At 44.2% G+C, this 15,279-nt stretch overlaps 1 protein-coding gene across 1 annotated transcript; it reads right to left on the bottom strand.

Moving 5' to 3' along the window:
- Window positions 1–947: 947 nt before the first annotated feature.
- On the bottom strand, window positions 948–13,937 carry LOC119452453 (uncharacterized). Its single transcript, XM_037714600.2, has 2 exons — window positions 13,576–13,937; window positions 948–11,344 (listed from the first exon to the last, which is right to left on the bottom strand). Exons 1-2 carry the CDS (start codon window positions 13,915–13,917, stop codon window positions 11,024–11,026), a joined length of 663 nt encoding a protein of 220 aa, XP_037570528.1. The 5' UTR covers window positions 13,918–13,937; the 3' UTR covers window positions 948–11,023.
- Between the last annotated feature and the right edge of the window lie 1,342 nt (window positions 13,938–15,279).

Raw genomic sequence — 15,279 nt, 5'->3', positions numbered from 1 at the left:
TCGATTTCTTGATCTGGTCTACGGGCGCCCCTTGTCCAATCGCACACGGATTTCTTGTAGAGCATCGTACGTCGCTGTGTGAGCAGACAAGAGCGGCCGCTTGGTACCTGCCGGTAGTATAGCCCCATGCGCGCTTCTCGTCAAGTGCTCAAGCATTAATTATGCATCAACGCTTTGAACAGAGCGTATATCCGCAACCAGAGGGCGACCCTACCTTATAGATGCTCTGGGATGTCACATCGAAGAGTGCCACCATGGCAGCTGCCCAGAAACCCTTTTTTATTTTCAGGGTTTTTGTTCAGCCCACGGGGTTCGAGGGGACTCACATAGTGCGGGCGTCTTCTCCAAGGCAATTCACCCCTAAAGAAAGCCGAGTATCTCGCTAGGGGTCGCTTCTACCCATTTGGTTAACCGGTGGGTATCCAGCGGCAGCGTGGTTTTGAACTGACGTCCTCAAGAAGCTGAGCCGGACATTCAACCACGAGGGCACGATAACCCCACATTCATTCTTAGTGATCCTTGATTTCAGTTTATGCGAAATTTGGAGTCAACTGAAGTTCTTGAACCGCACCTTGCACCGCTTTATAAAATGTGATTACTAAGTGAGTGTCGCATGATACGAATTCAACGCATTATGAGAGTTAACGGCCTTTTCTTTTAGCTCTTGTACTTCTTAAATGCGGAAATCTCAGTGGCAAAATCTTACCGGCTGGTTTCTTCATAAATAGCAGAAACTACTTAGATTGTATAAAACTAGGAAAGTAACATTTTGCCTCCAGAAGTATGGCGCGTGTCCGTCACCTTTTTGAGCAACCACTGACACCTATTTCAAGCTGCTAAAGGGAATTGTCATATCTCTCGCCGATCCTTGTAAAACGTTATGACAGTGACGCTATCATTATTCTAGATTTCCAAGAAATCCCACAGTGAATATGAGCGACAGCATCTATGGAGTGGATAGATTTTATTGACTGATATTTACACGTCGTCTCTTTGTTCACTCTTAAAAACACGGTTTAACACTGTTCAGGCACAATAGGACAAATTCATGTTTCACGACATTCCTTGAGTATACACTCGGACAGTCATCATAGAACGCAATGGTTCATTGGCACTGGAAACTGTACACGCAAATTGATATATATAAAAATTCGTGTCACTTCGTCCGGCTGTGTACATGACTCGGGACATGCTTGCACCAGCTTAACGGCTCTGTACTCGAAAATAAGAGCTTTTGAGAAAAACGTTGTATGCCCAAACTGAGTACAGCAAGGAATATTCATTGCTTGAAAACATGACAAGTCCAGCTTCCTAGCGATAAATCTATACTTTTGCACATCACTGAAGACATCAAAAGGACACAGCCAGAGTGTGAGACAAATATTGGGGTGTTTTAGATGTAATTCACTGATGTTCACGTTATTTAATTGGCCTAAAGGAAATTTCTTTTGGCATAATGATTTTTATGAACATTCTTTTCGTAATAGGTGAGTGGTCACGTTGAAGAACTTTCACACATAGTTGTACTCATTTAATGCTTCGACCCTGTATTTATTGGAACGCACAAATGTTCTGGTTCTTATGCGACAGTCTTCGTTGTGACCAAGAATGGTAAACAATTCTTGATGGGGCTATACTTGGTTCTTGTTTTCCATTTACACAAAAAAGGCACACGATCTGTGTCCTTGAATTAAAGGTGCTTCCTGGACATATACTGCATCAATTCTGTGGTGACTAGCAGTAGCGGCGACCTAAATTTCACGAATTTTTTATAGGCTAAATGCCTTTGTTTTGGAGATGCGTTGTTTTTTCCAAGAAGGATTTGCCTTGGATTATTCTTGCTGTTCTGTCGTTAATGTTTGAACTGATGGCATCATTTCTTTCGTGGAGTAACGCCAGAGCATGCCAGCACTATGACATTATTAAGGTTGCCTGACGTCAGTATTTTGATGTTTTCCGTTGGAGTATAGGGGAGCATCAAGGCAAAGCCGGTACTCAGTACAAACACAAAGGTCTGCCGCCATAAACTTAGCGGCAGCGTTGGTGCGGAGTAAAACTACAGGTGATTGCATGACAATTTCTTAATAGCCAGTGATAGAAATATGCTTCAACTGTGGTACTTGCTTTTAACAGCTCTATTTCGATTGAAAGTCTCAGTTGAATTCTGTTACCTCCTTTAATCAGCATTACTTTCTTATCGTCATTTTCTTGCATGGCCAGTTTTGTCATATATTAATGTTTACATTGCTCCCGAGAGTGGTCCCGTGCGGTTACATTCTGCCCCTGTTAAATATTTGCTCATATTCTGTATCCTCTGCATGCTCATATACAATGAAAAAATAAGTAAGGTTCTCCGTTTCATCTCGCACGATTTCTACCACTCAAAATCCTGTTTGCAGCAAATTTGTCATCACTTACTATGGGCAGTGTTTTCACAACATTTATTCAAAAAAGAAGTCAGGTTTGCAAATATACAGCGCAATAAAGTACGCTAGTAACGGACTTCAAATTCGCCTTTAAATTTACGCTGACATGTTGTATAACTATGTAACACTGTCAGCTATACCAGCAACGTTATCAGCGACCGTTATGTCCTCGTTGCCTTGTCATTTAATTGTTTTATAGCATGGCAGCACGCCTTCAGACTCACGATATAATGGAAGAGTTTAACAATTAGAAACACTACACACAGAAAAAAAGTGAAGTACACATCCTACTCCACCTTAAGCGCTTGCTCTGCGTCACTGTCACTTAACTTCAATCGAACAGCTTTCCACCTGTTTCTTTCCGCAACCCTTCTTTACTAGTTTACTGTGCTTACCAGCTAACGATCCATGTCATCGTCATGTGCCTGAATGTCAACAGTACTTTCAATATGGCGGCGTAGTTACGAACTTCGGTGAAATAGTTTGAAAAAAAAAAGAAATGTGTAACTTCCATACTATCTTCGCAAAGTTCTTGAATAACGTACATGAGCATCCGCAGTAGAATCCGCAAGAACCGAACCTCGTGCAAGCACACCCTCGGGTTAAATGTCTGTAACTAGCTTTAAAATTTCAAGCAAGCGTCTACATGCGCGTACACACAAGACACACATAAACTTGACGGAAATGTGGAACTCAACATCAACAACAGCTTTGCACAGCACAACAGCGAAAAGTACACGAACGAGTTGAAAGCTGACCGACTGGCCACGGCTGCAAGACGGCTATGAAGTTGCAGTTGTGTACAAGAGCGCGTCACATAAACACTTAAATGGCACCAAAACAGAACACAGCCGCAGCAACAATAAATGCGCAGCACAGGCACGAACAGTACATTCCTTCTCGAACTTTCTCACTCAAGAACGGGCAAAACTTGGCAAGTCATAAATATTCTGCTACTCACAGCCGTTAAGGTTTGACGTTAACATTTCAGAATCTTTCTGCAAGTAGGTGCGCAGTTTTTTTCATTCGTTAGATGAGCTTTATCATAGGAGGAAACGTGTATCTCGCGTCCAGCTACAACTGAACCTGCCGTATAAAGCACATTCGCAGGAGTTATTTGGACTTGCAGATTCAAAGAACAGAACTTGTCACTATTACAGTGCAATAAAACATCAGAGATAAGTGTCTCTCTCCGTTTAAATGTGGCATTGCTTTTCTTAAGAGATGTGCACCTGAATCAACACATCTGCTACTTTTCCAATAACATCAGCTGAATATTGGACGTTGCCGGAGTTTCATAAATACTAGGTTATTTCTGTGAGTGTGTCATGCATTGCACTTACTATATGTCCTGTGTAGTATAGGTTTGTTCGGTCAAACGAACTCATAAAAATGCGGCACTTAAACAAAGAGACACTATAACGAAGATGTTTTCGTGACCTAGCATGCCAGGAACTAGATATACCATGTGTGCTCGGCAAATCTTAAAGCAGAGTGTCTAATTTGAGTGCATTTTCTGCAGCTTATACTAGGCAACCGTTTTACACGTATTAACCAAGTTGGCAATAACACGGCTGGTTTGTAGACAATCAGCGTTTAAGTATACTTCAGAGACATAGCTCTTGGTCAATCTCATAGTTAACAATAATGCCGTAATCTTTTGTAGTTAATCGGCCATAGCGCGACCTTTTTGCCCGTTCTTGTCACAAACATCATCGCCTTGAAAATGTGTCATCTACTGTACATTCTCACACCCGCAGTAAAGCATGGCGAAATCACTATGCGGAGCCCGCACGGGCCAACAAGCTTTTCTGTCTCACTTATTTAGCAAGTCTGAGCTCGCAATGTCTCAACTCCGCACCTAAGACGCAGCTCCTGATGAACTAGTGGCTATAATGTGTGCGTGCTCCAAGCAGCATTTTAAAAAGTGGCTGAATAATATCGCTTTTGGTGTCAGTGTGTCTGGGTCAAACCAAATATTCTTCCTTTCAACAAGTGCGAAGTGAAAGCCATAGCTATTCAATTTCTGTCTTCGTGAATGTGTTTGTTTCAGCATAAATAACGCGTGCTTGAAATCTATCTGCGATTATTTGCCAAAGTTACTGTCGCTTAGGTTTTTCTTTTTCCACTACCATTCGCGGCTTATACCATTTGCAAGTTTAAGGAATTTATAAAAATTGCCTGTTGCAGATAAAATAATTCCAGTCCTTGAGCGGGACAGTTAAGAGACGGGTATTACTTGCACACACATATTCACTGAATTAACAAAAATTCACTCATTGACTTGTTAGATAATTACATTATGGCACATATTGCAATTTACAAATTGTAGCCGCTGAGTTAGGTGCATCCACTTCGAATGAATTGCCAATGACACCAGTTTGGAGATATGCGCCATCAAACTCGACTTGGAAATGCACAGATGGTTTACTTACTTTTTAACAAAAAGCTCGTTTATGCATTGAAGCATAAAATTAAGTGGAAAGCCCATGTATTTCGTCCCACACTTTCGGAAATAATATCTCGAAACTGGTGTCATCCTGGGAATTCTTTTCAAATGGATGTGTCTCGCAAACTCTCTGGCTACATACAATTCCTGCTACATGCAATATGTGCCGTAACGGTAATATTTAGGAAATTATTTATTCATTTTTGTTAATTAGTTTAATGTGTTTCAGTTTTTCGCGCAACCAGCACTCCATACAATCCAGCTTCAGAGGAAGCTTTAGCTTGGGCCCAACTCCGACGCGGCCTATTCGTATACATGTAAAACGCAGAAATGCTTTTGTAAGATACCTGCAGGACCGATTTTAATGACATTTGTTGCGTTTGAAATATGCAGTAAATTCTAGTGACTGCTCGAAGCGGAATTTCGTTTTATGGCCTGAATTTTGTTTTCAAATTTTTCCAAAATTCGAAAGGTCGAAGAAAATGCAAGCACGAAGTTTACAAATGAATAGCCCTGCATCAAGAACAACTATCGTGGTTCTTTAAAGGACATCCATTTTACGAAATTTCCATTTCCATATTACGAAATATTTTGAGATTCATGTGTAAGATATTAGCTTTGTTCGCTTTTGATGTACTATTAGATTCAATTCACATAATTGTTATATCATTTGTTAATGCTGAGTTACAGAGTTCTAAACTTGATAGTTTCGTTTTCTGAAACTTTGCGGTTTGCCAATTTTTAATAAAACATTGACAAGCTAAGTCAAAAATTCAAAACCAAATGTCACTAGATTTCAAGCTTTTTTTTTTATAATGCCACAAATCTCGTCAAATTTAGTCCACTAGTGGCAAAGAAAAAAGAATTCTCCTTTTACGTGTATTTAGATAGGAGCACCCAAGCTAAAGCTTCCTCTTAAGGACTGGATTTATGTAACCTGCGACAGCTGATTTAGAAGAATTCCTTAAAACTTACAAATGATCACCCTCTATAACGAACCAGCAGAGCCTTCGCAGCTAGATATGTTTATGACAGTGCGTTTATCACCACTACATTATAATAACCGGTTTGTAGTAATAATTAAATTGAATATCTTCAGAAGCCCCGCACTCAAAGAACAAATCGACCACATATGGTGTTTGAAGATCTTCAAATTCGCAACACATTATACATGTATGTTTTACATTTGTTTTTATAGTACCGAGTACTATGGCTATGTTTTGCCATCAGGACCCGACAATAATTAAGGGCGAGGGAAATAAAACCTCATGAAGGCCTCATAATGCTTGAAAAGCTCGTCGGAGGGGCCCTTTAGTTCTTCCTGTATTTAAATTAAGTGCTTCGCCAGGCGTCATGATTTTGTTTCCAACATCAAGTAATACAATAACGCTACCGCGGCTGAGACCGATGAAAAGAAATGGGTTGCTTTGAACCGCAGCATAATCGCGCTTCCATGCGTCGCCTTTTTTGTACAACACAATGGTGTGCTTCATATTTAGTGCAAACGAAAGAAGTATAAAAGCACAGACACACATATGCGCTATCTTGCGAATGAAGTCCACTTCCCGCGCAAGAAATTCAAACACCTAAAAGACATTACCGACGCCACGTCAGCACACCACCAAATATAATGTGCCTGAAAGACACAACTGCTGTATGCTCTCACTTGTGTTTGTGTCAGTCTGTGTCCCGTTGCCCCTTTTCTCTTCCCTCCAAGAATCCTGTATGCAATACCAACAAGCCCCGAACCAATACATTGCACAATGGAATGAAACGCAGGCGCTACCTTGTTTCGATTGTGCTTCTACCGTATTATGTCACCACTTTCACCTCGGCTCACCTCGCGAAAGTGCAATCGTTATGCGGTTGGTGCTACACCTCGTTATAATTTTTCTATCATGCTTGATGCGGTGCGAAGCTCGAATACTAAAATCTTCAGAAGCTATACCTGTCAGTAATCTTACCTACTTTACATACTATAGCTCCTATGCATACCGCACGCCTCAAGACACTTTCTGGAATATTTCGGCCGTTCACGCATTGGCGTGTGGTGTACAAGACTGGAAGATAATACTACTGCCAACAGTGCCAAGTTAACGCGACTAATGCTTTTGTCTTGGGATAAGAGTATAGCATTTTAGTGCAAGCTAGCCGTTCGCCGCAATACAGTTGCGTAACAAGCGTTGAGCAGTAGATCCTTCAGTGAAAACATTCCACGTGTGCCGTCACATTGGAAGCTCGTTTAATGGACGTTAACAGCCCTGCATCGTGTAGCTCAATTCAGCTGCATAAACAGTGGCAGGTGATCAAAAACAAGAACAAATGTTCACTTTGTCCGAAAAGCACAAGCTTTAAAAGTTAACAGGGGGCAATTAGAAAGCACAATAACCCTGTGTACATAGAGGTGACAAAGACGTTCAGCCGTTTCAAACACTGATACTTCGCAGAAAAGCTGCTGCGATTTACCTTAGCAGTCATAACAAAAGCTATTTCTCCTCTAAGCGCTTAAATTACCAGCTTCCGTAACGATGGCTAAACAAAATAAGGCCAGCGTTCGGGTAACCTTTCCTGACAACCATCAGTTGAGCGTCGATTGATCACTCAAGAATCTTTAAGAAGCCTTGCCTGAGAAGACCTGTCCTGCTGATGTGTAATTTCTGCAGGAACAGGCTGCTCAATTTGCTGGAGGCTCTGCACGCCCGTAGCGAACAGATTTCTTGAGACAAAGATAGTGCTCCTGACTGGCCTCTTAAAATGACTCGATTTCATTCGCAAAAGCGGGGAATTTCTTCGGAGTAAAGAGTTCGCAAAAGGACTTCCCGCAAGTATCTGTACATTCTATCTTACAGCTCGAGCACTAACTAAAGTACGAACTTTTTATTCTCGGAAAGTATTCTACAAGAAAAACTTTATGATGTGAGAGTAAGATTAAAAAATAACTTGGCAAAAATGCCTTCGCCAAGCGACTTGGTCATTACATGGAAACCATGGCAGCACCATTTCGTGTTAGGACAAAATGCGAGCACGTAAATTATACAACAGTGATTACACATAGAAATCTCTGTGACGGCATCATGAATGTTAACGCTGCGCTTATCCCCGACAAAAGCCGTAAGCGATCAAATCTGCCTTACCTGGACGTTAGAAGTAAACGTTCGGCCATGAAAACGACCTTCATTCTGCACAGACACAAATTTTGTTCCCATAACCTTCGCCATGTTTTATTTATGCTTCATTTGTACGCCTTGACAGACCCGAATACCAATAGTTTTTTACACACCTTGCGCAATCGTTTTGCATGCAGAACAGTCAGTGCCAGAGGCTAGGACATTTTAATCAAACATACATCCTACCCAGCTGATTTCCTAAAAAGGTGATTTGTTGCAACTCAAAAGGCGTAACAAAAGGACCTGCATCACTATTCAAAAAAGTGTTCCTACGTTAGTGCAGGCATATATTGGCCATCTCTGAGGTGGTAGTTTCATTCACAACTTCCCAAAATGAGTTCAAGAGTTTTTTTTAGCTTCGGGCTGTATGCACACATTCAACAGCGAGATATTAGCACAGACTGAGGGAGCACTGCTTCAGTTTTGCACGCGACAAAAGTGGTACTGACTTTAGGGCTTTATTCTAGACCTGTATATTTTCATGCATTTGGATTTCATTTTGCTTGAATAGTGCTTTGCATTAAACTTCTTGCTCTACCTACTTTCATTTTCAACAATTTTTATTATTTCCTGCAATTTCTCCACCCTAAACATCTCGCGCAGCATGTAAGCCATGTGGCTAGCCTAACGTCTTCAGCGCTAATTTGACTTTTTATCGATCTCTCCTATCATCCCGCTGATCATGATCATTTACGAAAACAGTGGGAGTATCGGTCGATTAACAAACGCTGCTATGCAACAGAACTTTTGTGAATAGGGACAATTGTTGCCAACTGTTACTATGGAGCTCCAGTATTCTCATGGTTTTGCGCTTTTTGATTCGCAGCACGTACTGAGCTAGCAAAGCTGAGCACATGAGCTCGACCCCCTGATGCTTGGCACTCTGCAGCGTTACTGTCACCGAGCATGGAGCGCCTTACTACGAATAGCCATTGAAATGTTATGCATTCGATATTCGTTCCCACACAGGGGGTAAAAATAGCGCGACGGACAGGATCAAAGCAATTACTACGTGCACAGCGTTGAGATGCGTCCGGCAAAACACGTCTGTACGCATATTTCCTCCAGTATTCTCGCCTGCCTTTAAAAGTCTTACACCTGTTTGGAGGGCCATCCCCGTCCGTGAGACATGCGAGCAGGACGTGTCGTATGCTTTGCTCTGAGGCTTGGCGACTAGTGCGATTCTACACAGAATGCCCGCATGTTGCAAATCTCGAACACAGCGCTGTGTACGTCGTCTCTGCTTTAGTCCTGTCCTTCGCACTGTTTTTACAACCTTCGTCATGAACCAACCAGCCCAATTCAGCACACTCCGCTCATTCCGACACAGATCATAAATGGGCTCATGTCACTAATGCGTCTAGAAGATTGCTGAAATGTTTGTAATAATAACGAAAAGGTCTTTTAAAATATTAGAAGACGAAGATTGCCACGTGGTGCTTTCTCCATGCGCTAGTTGCTTAACGTGGGAAATATTCGTGGCAGAACAATCCAGTATGAGCGCTGTACTTTAATCCTCATTCAAAAATCTGACCAGAAAGAATAAACGGCATTCATTCTGAAGTTGTTTGAAGGGCTTTGTCAGTGCCTCGTTGACTCGTGATCTTGACCAAGCAGGACAACTTCTCAAGGTAATGTGAAGAAGCATTTGTAGTAGCCTCGTTCATTTCAAAATACAACCTTGCTTCTCAGGCTCTACTAGCATGTAGATCCATAAGGACATCAGAGGACGTTCGGGCATTCAGCGACACCATTAAATCCCGGGAAATGTTTCTGTTTCTGATGGCTATAAAACAGCAATAATAAACTCGATGTCGGCGTAAAGCAGCTCCCACTGATAGCCTCCTGACATAAAAATTCGTGGTACGCTAAAAAAAACTCTATATTTAGGTTCTCTCGCACGTAAGAACCCATCGCAACTGACCAGCACGTATGTGCCGACTGATCAAAATACCCATCAAGATCGTCAATCATTCACAGGCCTTCGACTAACCCCACCTCCTGCGCCAACGGCTTTATGTAATCAGCTCAACGTGTACACCTGTTTGGATCAGTTCTGCAATAGCCAAAAGAACCTCCTCCATGCACAACCCACTTGTTTTATTAGAGCTATTTCCTCCTGTTACTGAACAGGTGTTTAAACCGCTCTAGTTCCGCAATACCTCAGTTTCCTCTCAATACAGTCACCACTTTTACTGCGTTCGCACAAGTGTTTCACACAGCTCTTTACATATATACAGAAAGCACAATGACAACGCTGCCGTGTCTTAGTGAACATGTCAGCCTTACTCCTTCCAGAGCAGAAGCACTGGAAATGTACAGCAGGCCACCGTATCAGAGAAGACCATCCGGACATATGATATCCAAGCTCTACTCCTCGCATGACGGAAAGCCGCACACATCCTTTAGCCTTTCCTCCCTCATGTCACTCGCAGTCGACGTCTCTCCTGCGACGTTTGGCCTAGGAGGGAACCAACTGACCGATCCAGGGCAGCATGCACAATCTTCGAGGTTTCGCCACACATGTCGCCAGATGATGTTGATACACGGTTTGAAGATGGAGAACACTTACTATCAGGGCCATATGTCACTCGTAGTAAGCATTTCTCCCGCGCACTTTGATCCTGAATTTTATCTTCAAACCCCCAAGGAGGACCCGCGCACAGAACAAGGTCAAGAGACTGAGCATGCGCCAGTCACACTGCTCCAGGACTCGATGGCACGACATTTCACGAAGACCAAACACTGCCCTATCGATGCTTGGCGGGCCTCGCCACACCGTCGAACGCCCTCACAGGTGAAGTTCCTCTCCTGGACAAGATTTCTCGTGTGTCACGGTTCACCAAAAAGGTGTCGGCGTCAAATTTTTCCGGTGTCGAAGGTTGGGCCAGAGGTGGTGTGCGCGTGCGTGTATCTGTCGGGCTCGGCAGTGCGTCCACGCTGCCCGCAGCAAGCGAGACAACGTAACGCGTGGGCGGCGCTCAAAAGCGGCCATCAGCCAGTGGCACACCCCGTTCGGATATGAGTCCTTGGGTCTCGGCCGCGTGCAGGCTGTGTGCGGGACTGCTTCCGCTGTTGCTGTTGTTCGGCTGATGGGACAATTGCCGAGTGTCCAACGGAGGGCTGGTGGTCCGCGCCGCTGCACTGGCTCCGGCCGCCGACTCTTGTGCCTCGCGGCGCACCTGTTCTAGGGTCTCCTCGGGCACGCTCTTGACGGCCGGCGCCACGTACAGGGACTCGCGCGAAGACACCAGTCGTGCTCTGCGCACGATGGTTTGGTGCTGCTCGGGGGTGATGAACACCTGCGCATGTAAAAAGAATTCAGCGGATCGGCTTCATTGCAGGTCTGTGAGTAGCAGAGAACATCAAATTTGTTTTTAATGAGGAATTACTCGAAGGGTGGAACGACTGACAAATAGTTGAACATTTGTGACACATATTTCCCGCCATAATCGTTTAAGTAGCGAATGTTCTTGTAGTCAATATTTTAGTTTCCTTTCATTTTCTCATAGGCTTGCCTGTAAAACATGTTTTTTACCGCGTTGATATTAGTCGGCATGCGGCTTCATTCATTCATTACAGATTTGAATTAGAGAAGCAGCATTCGCAAACGCGCATTAATGTAATATAATATTCTTTCACTGTGACACTGGTGAGTCTTTTGCTAACTGACGGACTTCATGCACCTGTCAGCAGCATGAAAGTGCAGTCTAATATATTATGAGGCGTCTGCTCAAAAATGTCCTGTACAGCAACTTAGAGTGTACAAACGAATATGATTGGAACCACCACTTTCGTAAAGGCTGTTGAATTAACTTGAGTACTGGTACTTCCTACGCACACGGACTTCTCGGGGACTCAAGCTGTGGCTATCGGAATTCATGCCATAGCTCTTATTGGCAGCAAAAAAACTGAACTTTCTGCATTAGCAGTAGTGTGCTGGATAGCACTTACATAATGCGTTCGGCCACACAGACATAGATTAATTTTTATTTTTCATTCAGCGAGGACATATTCAAACATATATAGGCAATGCTAACGTGGTCACGAAATGAATGCTGAGACAGAGTACTTGTGGTACGTATAGTATAAATTTGGGCTCGTGTTCACAACAAGCTCTGGCGCTGTAATTGTTAATGCGAGAAAATTTTACCGAATCCTGATGCTGGGCATCTCATTAGCGAAAGCCGCCACCCAATGGCAAAAAAGCACCAAAGAACAAGAACCTTTGTGAATTCAGAGTCTCATCCTTATTCAGCTGCTCGTTCCACTACAAGTTTTCGAAAGTGTCGTCCGTAGATTTACTTCACATATGTCTGGTTCTAAGTGTATACAATGTCGCGTGCTTAATTAATTATTTCATTACATCTTCTAACAGCAGGTCCATTCATGTGAACTTTATGGGAACAGTTGAGAGCAGGATTAGAAGTTTCAGGGGTTGCTGTGGGTTATCTAGGTGGCAAGCCTTATTATTGCGTATTCAATGGGTGTTGCACATTGGCTGCGAATAGCGCTAAGTAATGCACCAGGGTTAGCTCATGAATATGTCTACTTGAATATCTGGTGAAGTTCGGACAGACTGAAAGCCACCGCATTAGCTCAAGTGATAGATTGTTGCACGTGTTGTGCGGAGGTTGTGGATCCAGCTTCCATACACGGGAGCTACATTGCCTTTATTAGACTTTTATGTCCTGTTTAACAATTATTTAATGTTTATTGCAAATATAACCATTACTTTTATTTAAATATACCAAACACTCGTAACAACCACGATGATTTATTTGGTTTCAGTGCCTGTTCCTTCATGTGGTCATAAAAAAATCCGTGTGCGTCTAAACAGCTAGTACACTACTTTGGCTGCAAGTGCTATGCATGTTCTCGATACACTAGAGCAGTCCCGGCATCCCTCGATAGAGGGATGTTTAACAAGCTGCCATCATTTCGTGCACACAGGATGGGCACCACAAAAGTGGCTCAACTCGGAATATTGTGCGCTTCCTTCCAATAGCAAAACAACTCTTTAGTTCGCACCTGCGTTGTTCTCGCCCCGATGGTGTACCTTCTCTCTATCTTTACGTAACTCTCATCTTCCCCTCTTCCCCATGTCAAGTGTAGGGTAGAAAACTGAGTACTCCCATCCAGATGACCTTCCTGGTTTACCCTATATTATTCGCTCTGTCTTTCTAACAAATATAATCCACCACGCTCAATAGCAGTGGCGCTGCGCTGCAGAGCACGAGGTCGCGAGTTCAACTGCCTGGCGTGGTGGCCGCATTCCGACGGCGACAAAATGGGAAAATGCTCGTGAGCTTTCATTTAGGTGCACGTTAAAGAACCCTAGGTGATCTAAGTTAATCCAGGACCCTTCACTACGGAGTGCCTCATAATGCGATCGTGGTTCTGCCATGTAAAACCCCAACATATGATTCTTTTTTATAGGAAACGTCTGGCGGTCGCTTTTATTCTTATCCCACATCAGCAACCTGCGCAGGCCCCATGACGTTCAGCAGTGCAGCGCGCGATCACCACCGACCTTGACGAGACACAGCAGCGCGCCCACGGCGATGAAGAGCAGTCCCACGGTGCGCGTGTGCGTCATGCCGCCCCCCACGCCTATGAAGAGCAGGATGAGTCCGGCCACCAGGAGCAAGGTAGCCAGGTAGATGAGCACGCGGGCTCGCTGCTCCTGGATCGTGCCACCTCGCTCCCGCCACCGGCGCACCGCGGCCCCGTTGGGCTGCGAGTTGAGCGTCGACAGGCTGTCGGGCCGGTGCGGCAGCGAGACGACGCTGCCCTGGCGCGAGCCCAGACCCCGGCCGCTCTTGCTGCGCCGCCGCTCGCGGCGCACGGCCACCGCCGGCATCGCCGAGATCATGGTGACGTTGATCCTGTCACCTCGGTATTTGGGTCCCTACTTGTGTCTGCAGAGAGGAAAAGAAGAGATGGACGTATTAGCAGGGCTTCCAAAGTGGACAGTAACACCAAGCTTCATCTTTATTTTCTTTTTCCATTTTTTTATCAACCTCAAGGGCAAAGCGACTGAGAAATGAGAAGAAGTTCACGCTTTGCGGGCATGTATGCACAAAGTTAGGACATTTGCAGGCGCAAGCTGGAATAGGCTAGCTCAAGACAGGGGTAATTGGACATCGCAGGGAGAGGCCTTCGTCCTGCAGTGCACATAAAATATAGGCTGATGATGATGATGCACAATCAAGCATTCGTCATTTAGTTCATCACAAACGATCATGCAGGCTGGTACATCTCACGTTTTCATGATGATAGAATTGTTCGGAACCCTTTAGCAGTTTTTGTGGGTCCCCGGGGGTGTCTGCGGAGCATTGAGCTGTTAAACAAATCTACCGCAAAAATGAACTTCAATCGTGAAGTACACTGAAATACAATAAAGAAACGCAGCAGCACTTTTTTGTGGCTCTGCACATCACAGAGGCACGAGGCCACGATCCCAAGATATTCGCTTCCTTGAAAGACCTGTCGTCTAGCTGTCCTAAACTGTCGGAAAGGCAAGCCTCCCGTCTTCGTATATTGGGGCGCCGCACAGGTCCTTTATGGTTTCCTCTACGGCCGCATGGTCGGCAATAGGCGCTGTCCTCGATTCCAGTCAAGAATCAGCAGGCGTTCGTCAAACAAGCTCCTAATCGATGGTGACCTAGAAATACGTTTTTTCCCGTCGATTAAAACCCTGTAAAACTATAGCTTCAGATACAGGTGCATGACATATAGGCGCCAATTAATGAACCACTTTCTTAGTGTGATTGTAGGCAATACCGTTGAGGTGCCGCTCTGCATACGTTCTCGACAACGGAATCGAGGTGTCTTCGCTTTCGCCATGTGCACGGGCATCTTTGTCGGCACTTCCATGGACAATGAAGTTGCAGTGTCCCGATACCCACTGGAATAATCTGTCGTGGCCTCAGTCAACCGCTTCACCGTAGTGCAACCTTCTCTCTGACACCAATTCTTCATGTGGGCCGCCACGCACAGCTGATAGCATAGATTGCAGAAGTACCATTTATTCACAGAATGGAGCCCAGAAATTTCGTCTGTTCATTCTCATATCGACTACGCTACGGAGGACGACAAGTTCTGGCCCTGTCGACGTTATGACGTGGCAGATCTTGAACTTGTTGCAGGTTGGCGTTGACGGAATGACCAACGCGCCAGTGGATCTGGTTAGAGACGAAGTTATTGTCGTATTTGCATAACTCCGTGATCATTT

Source organism: Dermacentor silvarum, chromosome 5, assembly GCF_013339745.2.
Source record: "Dermacentor silvarum isolate Dsil-2018 chromosome 5, BIME_Dsil_1.4, whole genome shotgun sequence".
In the NCBI taxonomy this organism is placed as follows: domain Eukaryota; kingdom Metazoa; phylum Arthropoda; class Arachnida; order Ixodida; family Ixodidae; genus Dermacentor; species Dermacentor silvarum.
Note: the sequence above shows the minus strand (reverse complement) of the source record. Positions and strands in the feature narration are given on the sequence as shown.

Bases quoted from the DNA above. Each gene is read 5' to 3' on its own strand.
- LOC119452453 (XM_037714600.2), bottom strand. From the start codon at position 13,917: ATGATCTCGGCGATGCCGGCGGTGGCCGTGCGCCGCGAGCGGCGGCGC. The intron at 11,345-13,575 runs GTCGGTGGTGAT...TTACATGCGCAG, and splicing joins CGCTGCTGTGTCTCGTCAAG to GTGTTCATCACCCCCGAGCA.